This window comes from Balaenoptera borealis (assembly GCF_965194805.1).
Source record: "Balaenoptera borealis genome assembly, chromosome: 4".
NCBI classification, from domain to species: domain Eukaryota; kingdom Metazoa; phylum Chordata; class Mammalia; order Artiodactyla; family Balaenopteridae; genus Balaenoptera; species Balaenoptera borealis.
In genome coordinates, this window is record NC_138861.1 from 55933664 (window position 1) to 55948535 (window position 14872).

The 14872-nt window shown below is 38.8% G+C and overlaps 1 protein-coding gene across 1 annotated transcript in view; it reads right to left on the reverse strand.

The window, feature by feature from the left end:
- LOC309627472 (uncharacterized protein) overlaps positions 1–14872 on the reverse strand; it is a 347968-nt gene that overhangs the window by 236616 nt on the left and 96480 nt on the right. Inside the window, exon 4 of the mRNA XM_082389459.1 lies at positions 4258–4370. Coding sequence (XP_082245585.1) covers positions 4258–4370 — 113 coding nt within the window. The remainder of the gene's footprint in view (positions 1–4257; positions 4371–14872) is intronic.

The following is a 14872-nucleotide window of genomic DNA, read 5'->3' on the forward strand; positions in this document are numbered from 1 at the left end:
CCTGGTTCAATAATAAACTGAAATTACCAGCAACCTTAAGCCAAATCTAAGCCATCTTCACACTAGCCCATCCTTAGGGAACAGAGTCAGCCAGCCCCAAGCAGCTATTTGGAGACTGCACTCGACCTATTTTATCACAACTTAGTACTCTCATAAATATTTCATAAATATCTGTAATTCTAAAAGCAAACTTAGAGTTTAGCACTTCAGCTGAAAAATCAATAGCAGTTATTTCAATAATTGTAGCTCATCCTGAAAAAGATTTTCTTTGTTAATTTCTCTAAACAGAGAAGCAAAAGAAAATGGGTATCCCAAAAAGAGAGGCCAATTCAAGGGAAAAATGTAAATTCCAGAATATACTTTCAAATATCTGTCTTTCCTAACTATTCCTAAACATTTATAAAATTTCCCCCTACTATATTTTACATGTTTTAAAGGTGAGAAAAAAAAAATGATGAAGAATGTGTTTCCCATGGTTGAAAGGATGCCACAATGCAAGTTCTACTAGGAACTCACCAGAAACTCCTCAGTAACAAAGATTTTGAGCACCATGAGAAATTACAAAATAAAACAATTAAAAATGGATCCACCAAATAAATTAATAGATAAATAAATAATTCAACCAATAATGACTTTAAGTGTTGATTTTTTTCAAATGGAGGCTCAGCTTCCATTTCTAGTAAAAAAAAAAAAAAAAAAATGCTTTCCTGGCTAAGGTAAACAACGGTAACCAAAAACCCCACAAAACCATATTTAATTAAGGTCAGGATGACTAGCTCTTGAAATTCTGGTTTCTTGAAGACGAAGATCCTTACCTCAAGAACTAAGAGAAAGAGAATCCCAACAGACATTGTTAGCATATTTTTTAAGAACAACTTTAGTTTTGTATATAAATGTGACTTTCTCATCTTAGAACATACATTTTTCTCTCAATTTGTTCAGTTTACAGCTAAGAACAAAACAGGAGGTCAAGTATAGTAATGGATAAGAAAAGTATAAAGGAATATTTTTCACAGTGACAAATCAAGCAGATATTTAGAGTCACATACATATCAATTCTTCTTAGGGGAATATAAAACAGTGACATTTTCCATTAGCAATTTTTTTCCACCCAGGTGGAGCACTTAGGAACCACCAGTACTTGGTAACCTACAGTGAAATGCACATTGGAGGTGTGTCCTCCGCTGAAAGGAGTCTCCTTTCTTTCTCTGAAGTTACTCTTTCACAGAGCTGAGGGGAGGCTCAGAGAGGTGCAGTGTGGGACAGAGAAAGGGAAAAAACCCTTTCTTCACACTCGTGCTGCTCTGAATGCGGACCATCTGTGCCCCCAGCTGGAGCACCGGCAATGGTCTGGCACTTGAACCACACCATATTTACAGATCTAAACACAAATGGCTACTGCCTGATTGTTTCATGATTCATTAGTCAGACAAGCTCTCCTCTCCCGCCAGCACAGCTGTTACAGAGTAAACCTTTGTCACTTAATAGGCCTGATTATTACTTTCCATCAAAGGTATTGATCTGTGTCACCTCTACTTAAGGGAAAGGGGGAGAAGAAAATGGGGAAATAAAATGTACCAGGAAAACAGGAACATGAAGAAGAAGAAGGAGGGCAAGAGGGGGACATTAGATGGGATGAGTGACACTGGCTTCCTTCCTTGCTCTCTCCTGTGTGACCTGAATATCTGGATCCGTGTCTTTGGCTGCCTGCCGTGACTGACTTGCTCAGAAAGGGGAGCCATACCTCACACAGTGTGCAGCCCTGAGCCCCCACACCGCTGCGGTCACAGACCCTGACCACACAGATCACTGTTCACTGATGGGCACACGGTGAACTGAACCGGAAATCTGTATCAATTAATAAACCAAGCCAGTGTGCAGATCAAGTACAGGCTCCAGAGGGAATTTTTATAGCTCCTTTAATTACCTCCTTTTGTTTAACAAATAAAGTGAAGCTATAACCCTAGGCTGTTCCCTGACTGTGAGGCACAGCATCCGCCCAGGTGGAGAGGCGCTCCTGTCTAGCTGCCAGGCAGGCACAGAGGGGCAGAGCACCGGCTGGGGCTGCTGAATGCCAGCTTGGCACCCTGGCCAGTGCTCTGCTTCTCTCTCACCTCTTTTTACCATCTTCCTCACTTTTTCCTTTCTTCCAAAAACTCAAAGGAACAAAAAGCGAGAGGATTTCCTAGGAGGGGAAAGACAAAGAAAGGCTATCGGAAATTACCCCAACTCAGTAAAAACCAAGGTAAAGAGTCCCACCAACATTACCACCGAAGCAAGAATTTTAGAAAAGGAGACCAGAGATCATCTATCTAATCTTCGGATTTGCCTATAAGCAAAGGAAGCTCAGACAGGTTTAGAAGCTTCTTCCTACTACACGGTTTTTCGGGTGGGACAGCTGAGTCTAAAAGAAAAGTCCTCTGCTAACCCGTTCAGAGCTCTTTCCATTCCACCAGCCAGCCCTCCAATACCAAAATCTCAACTCAGACAGGGGCTGTTTTAACTAATATTTTACCTCCTATAGCCTGATAGAAGATAAGCTCATAAAAGAATGAGACCTTTGATCAGAACTTGTGGAATCATCCTCAATACAGTCACACTTTTGTAAACTACATCCATATCGTAGAAGAATAGTATTTTACTTTATATAGTACCCATATGTGTATGCAGAGGTATCACACACAAGTAACCCAGTGCATGCATCCATGCAAACGGGCCTTGCTCTTACCACCACTTAACAGCTCCAGTCCTATGAGATTCCAGCATAGGCTGGTAGCCTTCCCTTTGTCTCCATAACACTCACTGTAATTGTTACCCAAATCTAGTATATTAATGAGACCTTTATTACTCCTTTTCCCCATCTCACCCTCCAATTGCAAGCACATGTCATTCCAGTTCACAAAAGGTCAACAGCCTTGCTAAGCCCATACTGTTTGTTTTACGGTGCTCAGCACAGGTGATGGATTGACAAGCCTAGACATTGGGACCCTCCATTGAGTGACCGTCAATCGAAGCAAGAGACAAGGTTCACCCCCGCCAATTCAGTCCATTCAGAATTAAAGGGGATGGGCAGAACTTGGTTTGCTTAAGTTCCTTTCTTAAGATACTGCTAATGAGTATAGCACTGAGGAATATCTGAATGCGCTGGGGCCCTAGGGAGCTGAACAAGCCCATTTCATACTTATTTTATTCTCAGTAGGCCCTTGGCCAAGGGTAGGATGCTAATGGCTTGAGATCGCTTCTGACTCGGCCCAGATTTTAATCAGCAAACTGGCAGTGAAAGACCCCTTGTCCCATTTCCATGTCTATAGTTCTCCAGGTGGTTTAATTGTTCCACTTGATATCCATGTCCAGGGCCATCTAGTCATCTCCCCTTCCTCATTCCCAGTTACCAAATGGCATTGGGAATTTTACTCTTTGGAGCAGCATGTTAATGAAGCATGCAGTGTATGTTTTGGTACTCATAAAAAAGAATTTTAACAGAAATCATAACCTTTATTCTTCTATATAAAACAGAAATCAGATTTGGAAGCAAATGAAATCTTAATGATAGCCAACTTTCAGCTTTTGAGCTTTCCAAACCAGAGTTTCTTTTTGTAAGTTATGTCTATCAGTTGACAGGACCAATATGATTTTACATGGGCACAGTTTGGCAACCAGGAACTCCACATAATTTACTGCACTTGAAATTCATATAAAAAGAAAGCTGTCAGCAAGTAGAAACTGATTAAAATAAAGGGCATTTGTTCTTAACAGGGGAGGAAAATCAGCTTATAGCCATAAAAAAGAAACTGATTGGCAAGAACTCATGTGAAAATGCCAAAGTATTAAAAACACACTTTGTTGTTTTCTCTATTTATATTCCACCTGATAATTTGATTTTGAATCTAAATACGCATTTCCCCCAGCAAATCAACAAAAACGGACCTTACCTAGAAATCTAGGTATGGTGACAAACAGCATTTGAAAGTATCCTCTAAAACAAAATCCTGAAAATTGTTTCAAATATATGACAGATGGTTTGTTATGCCTTAACAAATTTTGGTGAGGCAGGAAGAATAGGTATACTATCTCAGTTTTATAGACAAGACACTGACGTGTTGACAGGTCAAGGATAGAGAAATATCATCAAACAATGTTTATAAAGCTCTTACATGTGGGGCGCCACTGTCTGGAATGCAAAAGAACTACTGGCTATAATGCCAAGAAGACTTATAAGATGGTGCAAAGAAAAATGACCTGAGTTCAAGGTCTTACCAACAGCTTTGTCTCTGGGGAAAGCCTGAGAGAAAATCCACTTTCTGGCATCCAGTGGTGCTCACGTGTTCTGGAGGTAGCCATGCAAAACGAATCCTGAGTCTGAGGACTTTCTATAAAAGTAAAACAAAACATATATGTGCAGTTAATTAAAACGTGCCTTTAAAAATAGGCATAACACTTGTTCTTATAGAGGTACATTATTTAACTAAATATACATGGAACAGCTGGGACTAAAACCCAAAAAAATACATACAGCAGATTGCAATGAAAACTTACAGTTGTATTTAGTTACGTACGTATTTTAATTTGGTGCATGCAACCAAAGCCAACAGTACTCAGGGCTGGATAATTGTTCTTTCTTGCTCCTAAAAATGGCAACACCAAAGTATGTTCTAGGAAATGCCTTTTTCGTTAAATATGTTTTCTTTATTTTTTCTGTATTTTATAGGGTGAATGCTCACAGAAATTTTTAAAAGGCACTGTATTTCTATTTCTCATTTCTAAGTTTAAAACTCATCATAGTGCATCCTAAAATGTCTCTAGTCAATGTGGTACAAATCTGGATTGTAAAATAATAAATAAATAAATAGATGAGTAATAGCCAACACTTATGACTCACTATGTGACAATCATGCATATACTAACTCATTTAATCATCAGAATACCCTATAAATTAAGTTCTATTATTATCCAGATTTTACAGATGAGTAAACTGAGTCACAGACAGATTAAATAACCTGCCTTACAACATACAGTTGATAAGCAGCAGAGCTGGAATTCAAAACCAGGCTCTCTGGCTCCCAAGTCCATGCTCTTAAACTAAAATTTACAAATAAAGCTAACTCTACAGAGGCAGGGAGAGAAAGAAGGAAAAAGGAGGGAAGAGGAAGGAAGGAAGGAAAAGAAAGAGAGGGAGAGAAGGGAAGGAAGGGGGGAGGGAAGGCAGGGAGAAGAATAGAAATCTTTAAAAAATTGAGTCAAAAGAAAAAGAGAGGGAGGATTAATTTGCCTTTATAAGGCAATGGGAAATTTGAAAAACTTCTCTTGAGGAATTAAAGGAAGTCTTTTTTGACAACTGGAACAGGTTTTTTTTGAAAGGAAGGAGAAAGCGGGGATGGGAGTCAGATGCCAATTGAACCCCACTATGACCTTGGTGGAGGAGAAATGACTGCAGATTCAGTCCTTCTGTGCCAGATCTCAGGGCCTCCCTTCCAGGAATGCATCCATCTGCCCCAGCATCCTGAACATTTCAAACACTGCTCCTCCCCACTTGGACTTAAGAAGATGTCAAGGGATAAGACACCCGGAAACCTAAAATACAGGCGTAGTGATGCATGGTCACTTGGCAACGGTGGGGTGTACTTAGCTTCATGCCAACGAATGGAGCCTGCTTTCTTGCCAGCAGCCCAGACATTAAGCAAACAGACAACACAGCAGAAGCAGGGGCACAGAAGCAGAAGGGATCTGTCCAGCAGGGGAGAAATCTTCCACACATTCACGGAAAAAATGCAGAAGATAAGAAGAATAGATTATCACTGACGGTAGCAGCGGGATATTTGTGATGAGAGAAAGTACTTGTAACTCAGCAGTAATGTGGACCATATTAAGTGGAAACAGAAATATCATGTAATGATATGTCACTTACTGAATGCTTGGAGGAGCAGCCCACAAAAATAAGCAGAGATGCCAGTCTGTTTTTTGGACTTACGCAGAGCTAGAAATGAAGGTCATCAGAAACCTTATGCCTGAGAGTTTTGTGGTTTGAAGGAGATGAGGGTTTGTTCTATTTTCTTTTCTTTATTTTTTTTTCTTTGATACATTAGCCCCCTTTGGGTAGCCTCCCGGGGTGTTTAGAGAGTAGAAACAAAGATTTAATAGGCCAGGTGGCCTTATTTGGAACCTTTGCCAGATATCTTAGTGCAGGTATTTGCCACTAAAGCTTGTCAAATAAATTATGACTCTGAACTACTAGATAGTGATTTTTTGTGGTAAATGGATCAGAATGTTGAGTATGGTACAAATAATTAGCATAGTTACCATTCAGTGAATGCCTACATGTGCTTTTTGGGCATGGGCTAAGTGCTTTAATCCTCACAACAATCTTGAGGGAAGTGCTGTTGCCCCTATTTTACAGAAAAGAAAACTGAGACTTATAGTGGTTACAGGAGCAAAGCCAGGAGTCCACTCCAGGGTTGTGTTTCTCCAAAGTCCTTGCTCGCAAAAGATGTTGCCTTTAGAAATGTCACCAGGAATATTACAGTAACTACACTCCAACCATCAGGCTTGAGGTTTACCATCAGCACACCCTTGGCTCACTGGCACATGTGACTGCTTCAGCCTTCAACACTTTGAAAAAGCAGGAATATGACGACAATGCAGCAATAGGAGTAGTGCAAAGAGCATCAGACAAAAGTTGAAAAGAGTTGGGTTTTGGACTTGACTCTGCTTCTAATTCTCAGTTTCCTTGGGCATGTTCTTAAGCCCTCTGAATCCCTACAAAATAATGGCAAAGAGACCTGCCAGATGACTCAATGAAAATATGAAGCAGGAATGCACTTTTTAAACCTCTATATATGCAACACTCAGATTATAACTCGGGTTTACGCAGCCTCAACCGCTGAAGTGGAGATCAGTGTTTCCCCTTTATCACTCCTTGTCCTCAATCAGCAGCCACAGATACTAGATGCTGCCATGAGAAACATTCTCCGAATGCTAGAAATTGTGCAGGATGAGCCTGAGCAAAATGACCATAAATTGGGTGTAAGGCCAGCACCAGGGCAAAGACAGAAAAGGAATCAGTGATTCTTGAAGTGTTCTGTGCCACTAACAAAGGGCAGAAAGGGATGAATATTTCCCTATTTTCCTAATGCATGTTGTTGAGATTGGCATGTGATGAATGCAGGAAAATCAAATCCTATTGCCTTCTGACTGCATCATTATACAGAATGTGAATATTGTATAAATCTATGAGGTATTAAAAAATACATAGACCTATCAAAATTCTGTTCTTGCCTCTACTTGCAAAATTATTCCATCTTTCTTCCTAGAAAGCCACAAAGTCAGGACTCTTACTAGATCTTGTGGCTCCATATCCTTTGAAATTGCATTTAAAAGTAGTTCCAAAATCGTCAGATTTCTACCAATGTAGTTAGAATTTTTATGGATTTAACTTTTTGAATTAGGAACTCTTAAAAATCTGATAAAAGCCATGGATCCTTTCCTTAGATAAAGGCGCACACACACACACACACACACACACACACACACACACACAAACACAGGACTGTACAATAAGAAGCCCATCCACGGGCCCCTCAGGGTTTATGGACCCCCAAGGTGAGAACTCCCAGAGCTCACACCTTGTTGTGCAGGTTAATACACCGCATACACTGCACAGCTATGCTTGGCCAAGGGGTGAAGTAGGGACTGAACTCCAATCCCCATACCACTGACTAAGCCATGTTGTATCTGCCCAGAGTGGGTGCTGTGTTCTAATTTGTGCAAAGATGCCAAATAGTCACAGCACTGTCCTGGGACCAGCTCGCACCAGCTGTCAAGCTGAGCCCTTTGTGTGTGTCTCCTCCCAACTCCATGTTCAGTGACAGTCATGTTGATAGCTTGAAATCAGCTATGATGTGAATATTTACACCAAGGAAACTAGTAAACTCTACAAAGAAAAGCTGTCCCCAACAAGAGAGTCAGTTGTTGAAGATTTACTGGCATATCACTGCATATGGGCTAGTAGAGACCCTGAAAACCTCTGTCCTGTATTATGTAGATTTGAAATGAAAAGCAGAAAACACAATTTAAAACCACATCCCAGTTTCCTTTCAGCCTGTACTAATTGCTTCTAGGACAGGGATATGTGGGGCCTGACTTGTTTTGAGCACAGACTTCACAGCTAACAGTTGCTGAAGAAGGTATTCACAGAGGGCTGCTGGAAAAACTCGTTCCCATTCGATCCCAGGGGGGTCTAAAGACAGCATCCCAAGCTACAAACCTATGTTTTAAACATTGCAGCACTGAGAGCAGTAACTGCCATAGAACCATTAAGAAAACAAAACTAATGGTGGTTGCAAAATAAGTTTTAAGATAAGGATTAAAAGTAAGAACTGATGTGGAAAGTAAATCTAAAGTCCCAATCCTCCTTGCAATGCCAAGGAAGAAAATCCTTGGCCATAACAGGCATAAATTGTTGTGGACTGATGTCAGGTTTCTTCTGTAGGCTTTTTGAAGAACTGATCTTTACAACTGAACTCTGTCTTGAGCTGATTCTCTTAGGAAGGAAAAAATTAAAAAATAAAACAGTCAGGTCAAATGATTGATTCCAGTTTTGAATTACAGAGGGCTATTGATTTTTCATTAAGGTTCCTGTGCGGCTCTCAAGAGGAGGGAGAAAGAGAGGAAAGTAATTCATTGATCAGAGCGGAGGGCCATGTTCATTTATTGGCTTCCTGCCACGTCCCATTATTCCCGATTCTAAATGTATATTGAAGTCAGTTTATTTTCATCATTGCCTCCTGTCACCAGAAACGTCTCCCAGTAACTATTAGTTTAATCATCCTTCTCTCACAGTGGTAATGAGTGATAATATCCAACATGATCCTGAATTCGTGAATGTTATTCATTGGATTACAGCATTGCTCCCCCCAAGGCTCTAGTTAAGAGTCTGTCAACACTTTAATCGTCTAAAAAAAACCACATAAATAGTTTGAAGACTTTTTAAAACGTATTTTAATTTTTTTTAAAAAACCTGCAGCATTTTTACCACTGTTATTTAAAAAAAAAAAAAAATAAGGAACTTCCCTGCTTTCCTGGAAGATCCATGGTTTTTGATCCAACAGTGACGATCATTTTAGAGAGTGCATGAAACCTACCCAAATCAGGTATCATATATCTACCAAAGCCACTGGAACCCAATCTAGAGAACCATCAAGCACATGCAGAATAAATCAGGCATTCCACTTAGTACCCTCATTTCATTTGCAGAAACAATCTTCAATTTGTCTGTACTGTCTTGTCTCACACTTGAACCTCTGCTTTACATACTAGCAAACTGAGGTTCCAAAAGACTGAACCACTCAGGATCACCCAACAACGTGGCACAGTGGGGAACAGAACCCACATTCCCTGGCTTCCGTATCACTATTTGTTCCACAACAACATGCTGCCATTTTAATAATCTATCCTCTCAATTCATGCGATATTTATAATGCATAAAAATCAGAAGCTGACTTTAATATCAAATCCTAGAAATGCTGTTAATGATCTTTTCTTTTCCTCATCTAGAGATAGGACCACATTTCCCATTAAGTGCTATCTCACATCTAGGTAGAGTAATAGCTGCCCACATTATGTGAGTGCCTACTCACCCCCCAAGAGTTCTCAATCTCAATCTCAACCCCTCCAGATCATCTGCCAAGGGACTCATGTACATTAACGTTTCTCAGTGAATTTTCCTAACACCCTGTGAGAGGTGGGAGGAATGTTCCCATTTTATAGATGATCTGGAAAAGGCTACAGCAGAAATAATTTACAGAGCCAGGACTCAGAGTCAGGCCTTATCGTTAACGAGGTCTCTTTCCACTACACCACAGCTCCCTCTGGTGCCAAAATTGACAGTGGGAACTATTATAAACAACTATGGAAAAACTATTTAAAAGTAGTACACCAATAAATCGAGCTGGAAACTATCATAGAAAAAAATCCCATTCAGAGTAGCAAATAAGAATATAAAATGCCTACAAATAACTATGACAAAAAAGTGTGAAACATATTACTAAAACTATACAACTTTACTGAAAATGTAAAATAAGATCTAACTAAACAAAGAGACACAAAATATTTTAAATGTGTGAGTTCTTTCCAGTGGGATATTTTGGAAAAAAAAGCATTATAAAATTATTCTAAAACTCCTCTGGATGAGCAAACTATACAAACACAAAAGGTTTTTTGAAAAATAAAAACAATGAAAGGGCACTCCATCAAACATCAAAATGTAGTTTAAAACTTATTTAAAACAAATTGAGAACTTGTGCAAAAATCAACAGACAGATCAATGGAACGAATTAATTGGCCATGAAACAGACTATAACATATACAGTGAAGAAAACATTAAATAATCAGAGGAAAAATTATATATTTGAAAAAATTAAATTTGATACTCATTGTACAAAGTACACCGAAATGTATTTCAGATGAATTACGGAGTTAAATGATTTTTTAAATTCTATAAAACAGGAGGAAAATAGAGATAAATATTTAACTTATGAAAGTATTTTATCAGTATGAAACCTGCAAAATTATGATGGAAAAATAGATTTTACTATATTAAAATGTAAAATGTCTATTCAAACATCACAAACTAAAAAAATTAGATTCAAGTCACACACACGCAAAAAAAAAAAGTTCTACCTCACTAGTATTCAAAATCACCAATTAAAATAACATCATGATAACATTTTTATCTACTGAATTGACAAAACTTTTATTTATTTATTTTATTTATTTATTTTAACATCTTTATTGGAGTATAATTACTTTACAATGGTGTGTTAGTTTCTGCTTTATAACAAAGTGAATCAGCTATACATATGCATATATCCCCATATCTCTTCCCTCTTGCGTCTCCCGCCCACCCTCCCTATCCCTCCCCTCTAGGTGGTCACAGAGCACCGAGCTGATCTCCCTGTGCTATGTGGCTGCTTCCCACTAGCTATCGGTTTTACATTTGGTAGTGTATATATGTCCATGCCACTCGCTCATTTTGTCGCAGCTTACCCCTCCCCCTCCCCGTGTCCTCAAGTCCATTCTCTAGTAGGTCTGCGTCTTTATTCCCATTCTGTCCCTAGGTTCTCCATGACCCTTTTTTTTTTTTAGATTCCATATATATGTGCTAGCATACAGTATTTGTTTTTCTCTTTCTGACTTACTTCACTCTGAATGACAGACTCTAGGTCCATCCACCTCACTATAAATAACTCAATTTCGTTTCTTTTTAGAGCTGAGTAATATTCCATAGTATATATGTGCCACATCTTCTTTCTCCATTCATCTATTGATGGACACTTAGGTTGGTTGCTTCCATGTCCTGGCTATTGTAAATAGTGCTGCAGTGAACGTTGTGGCACACGACTCTTTTTGAATTATGGTTTTCTTAGGGTATATGCCCAGTAGTGGGATTGCTGAGTTGTATATTAGTTCTATTTTTAGTTTTTTAAGGAACCTCCATATTGTTCTCCATAGTGGCTGTATCAATTACATTCCCACCAACAGTGCAAGAGGTTTCCCTCTTCTCCACACCCTCTCTAGCATTTGTTGTTTATAGATGTTTTGATGATGGCCATTCTGACTGGTGTGAGATGATATCTAATAGTAGTTTTGATTTGTACTTCTCTAATGATTAATGATGTTGAGCATTCTTTCATGTGTCTGTTGGCAATCTGTATATCTTCTTTGGAGAAATGTCTATTTAGGTCTTCTGTTTATTTTTGGATTGGGTTGTTTGTTTTTTTGATATTGAGCTGCATGAGCTGCTTGTAAATTTTGGAGATTAATTCTTTGTCAGTTGCTTCATTTGCAAATATTTACTCCCATTCTGAGGGTTGTCTTTTCGTCTTGTTTATGGTTTCCTTTGGTGTGCAAAAGCTTTTAAGTTTCATTAGGTCCCATTTGTTTATTTTAGTTTTTATTTCCATTTCTCTAGGAGGTGGGTCAAAAACGATCTTGCTGTGATTTATGTCATAGAGTGTTCTGCCTATGTTTTCCTCTAAGAGTTTGATAGTGTCTGGCCTTACATTTATGTCCTTAATTCATTTTGAGTTTCTTTTTGTGTATGGTGTCAGTGGGTGTTCTAATTTCATTCTTTTACATGTAGCTGTCCAGTTTTCCCAGCACCACTTATTGAAGAGACTGTCTTTTTTTTTCTTTTTTTAATTTACTTATTTTTATTATTATTATTATTTTTTTGGCTGTGTTGGGTCTTCGTTTCTGTACGAGGGCTTTCTCTAGTTGTGGCAAGCGGGGGCCACTCTTCATTGCGGTGCGCGGGCCTCTCACTATCGCGGCCTCTCTTGTTGCAGAGCACAGGCTCCAGACGTGCAGGCTCAGTAGCTGTGGCTCACGGGCCTAGTTGCTCCGCGGCATGTGGGGTCTTCCCAGACCAGGTCTCAAACCCGTGTCCCCTGCATTAGCAGGCAGATTCTCAACCACTGTGCCACCAGGGAAGCCCGAGACTGTCTTTTCTCCATTGTATATTCTTGCCTCCTTTATCAAAGATAAGGTGACCATATGTGTGTGGGTTTATCTCTGAGCTTTCTATCCTGTTGCATTGATCTATATTTCTGTTTTTGTGACAGTACCATACTGTCTTGATTATTGTAGCTTTGTAGTGTAGTCTGAAGTCAGGGAGCCTCATTCCTCCAGCTCTGTTTTTCTATCTCAAGATTGCTTTGGCTATTCGGGGTCTTTTGTGTTTCCATACAAATTGTGAAATTTTTTGTTCTAGTTCTGTGAAAAATTCCATTGGTAGTTTGATAGGGATTGCACTGAATCTGTAGATTGCTTTGGGAGGTATAGTCATTTGCACAATGTTGATTCTTCCAATCCAAGAACATGGTATATCTCTCCATCTGCTTGTATCATCTTTAATTTCTTTCATCAGTGTCTTATAGTTTTCTGCATACAAGTCTTTTGTGTCCTTAGGTAGGTTTATTCCTAGGTATTTTATTCTTTTTGTTGCAATGGTAAATGGGAGTGTTTCCTTAATTTTCTTTCAGATTTTTCATCATTAGTGTATAGGAATGCAAGAAATTTCTGTGCATTAATTTTGTATCCTGCTACTTTGCCAAATTCATTGAATAGCTCTAGTAGTTTTCTGGTAGCTTCTCTAGGATTCTCCCTGTATAGTATCATGTCACCTGCAAACAGTGACAGCTTATATTTCAAAGGCTTTCACCACGAAGGATCTCGAGAGTATGAGGAATAGCTTGAGAGAGAAACTTAGTAAAATTAGTCAGACAGAGAAAAACAAATACCACTTGTTATTATTTATATGTACAGTCTAAAAAATAAAACAAACTAGTGAGTATAACAACAACAACAAAAAAAACAGGCTCACAGATATAGAGAATAAACTAGTGGTTACCAATCAGGAGATGGAAAAGGGGAGGGGCAAGATATAGATAGAGGACTAAGAGGTACAAACTAATATGTACAAAATAAGTAAGCTACAAGGATATATTGTACTGTACAGGGAATATAGTCAATATTTTGTAGGAGCTTTAAATGGAGTATAATCTATAAAAATTTTGAATCAGTATGCTGTACACCTGAAACTAATATAATATTGTAAATAAACTGTACCTCAGTTTAAAAAAAAAAGACAATGTAGCAGCTTAGAAAATGCTTTACAGTACCAAAAATAGGAAACAAAATTGTGTAAATTACAATTTTAACTACATTAAAGTAGATATGCATAAGAAATATGATAAAGAATTTAAAAGACAGTTGGACTTACTAACTGTATTAGGGGTGTTGGCTTATAATTTTTCTTTTAACATCTTTCTTGGAGTATAATGGCTTTAAAATGGTGTGTTAGTTTCTGCTGTATAACAAAGTGAATCAGCTATATGTATACATATATCCCCATATCCCCTCCCTCTTGCGTCTCCTTCCCGCCCTCCCTATACCACCCCTCTAGGTGGTCACAAAGCACCGAGCTGATCTCCCTGTGCTATGCAGCTGCTTCCCACTAGCTATCTGTTTTACATTTGGTAGTGTACATATGTCAATGCTGCTCTCTCACTTCATCCAAGCATACAGTTCCCCCTCCCTGTGTCCTCAAGTCCATTCTCTATGTCTGTGTCTTTATTCCTGTCCTGCCCCTAGGTTCTTCAGAACCTTTCTTTTAATTTTAGATTCCATATATATGTGTTAGTATATGGTATTTCCTTTTCTCTTTCTGACTTAACTGTATGACAGACTCTAGGTCCATCTATCTCACTACAAATAACTCAATTTCATTTCCTTTTATGGCTGAGTAATATTCCATTGTATATACGTGCCACATCTTCTTTCTCCATTCATCTGTCAATGGACACTTAGGTTGCTTCCATGTCCTGACTATAGTACTGCAGTGAACATTGTGGCACATGACTTTTTTTGAATTATGGTTTCCTCAGGGTATATGCCCAGTAGTGGGATTGCTGGATCATATGGTAGTTCAATTTTTAGTTTTTTAAGGAACCTCCATACTGTTCTCAATAGGGGCTGTATCAATTTACATTCCCACCAGCAGGGCAAGAGGGTACCCTTTTCTCCACACCCTCTCCAGCATTTACTGTTTGTACATTTTTTGGTGATGGCCATTCTGACCGGTGTGAGGTGGTATCTCATTGCAGTTTTGATTTGCATTTCTCTGATGACTAGTGATGTTGAGCATCCTTTCATGTGTTTGTTGGCAATCTGTACATCTTCTTTGGAGAAATGTTGATTTAGGTCTTCTGCTCATTTTTGGATCGGTTTGTTTGATTTTTTGATATTGAGCTGCATGAGCTGCTTCTAAATTTTGGAGATTAATTGTCAGTTGCTTCGTTTGCAAATATTTTCTCCC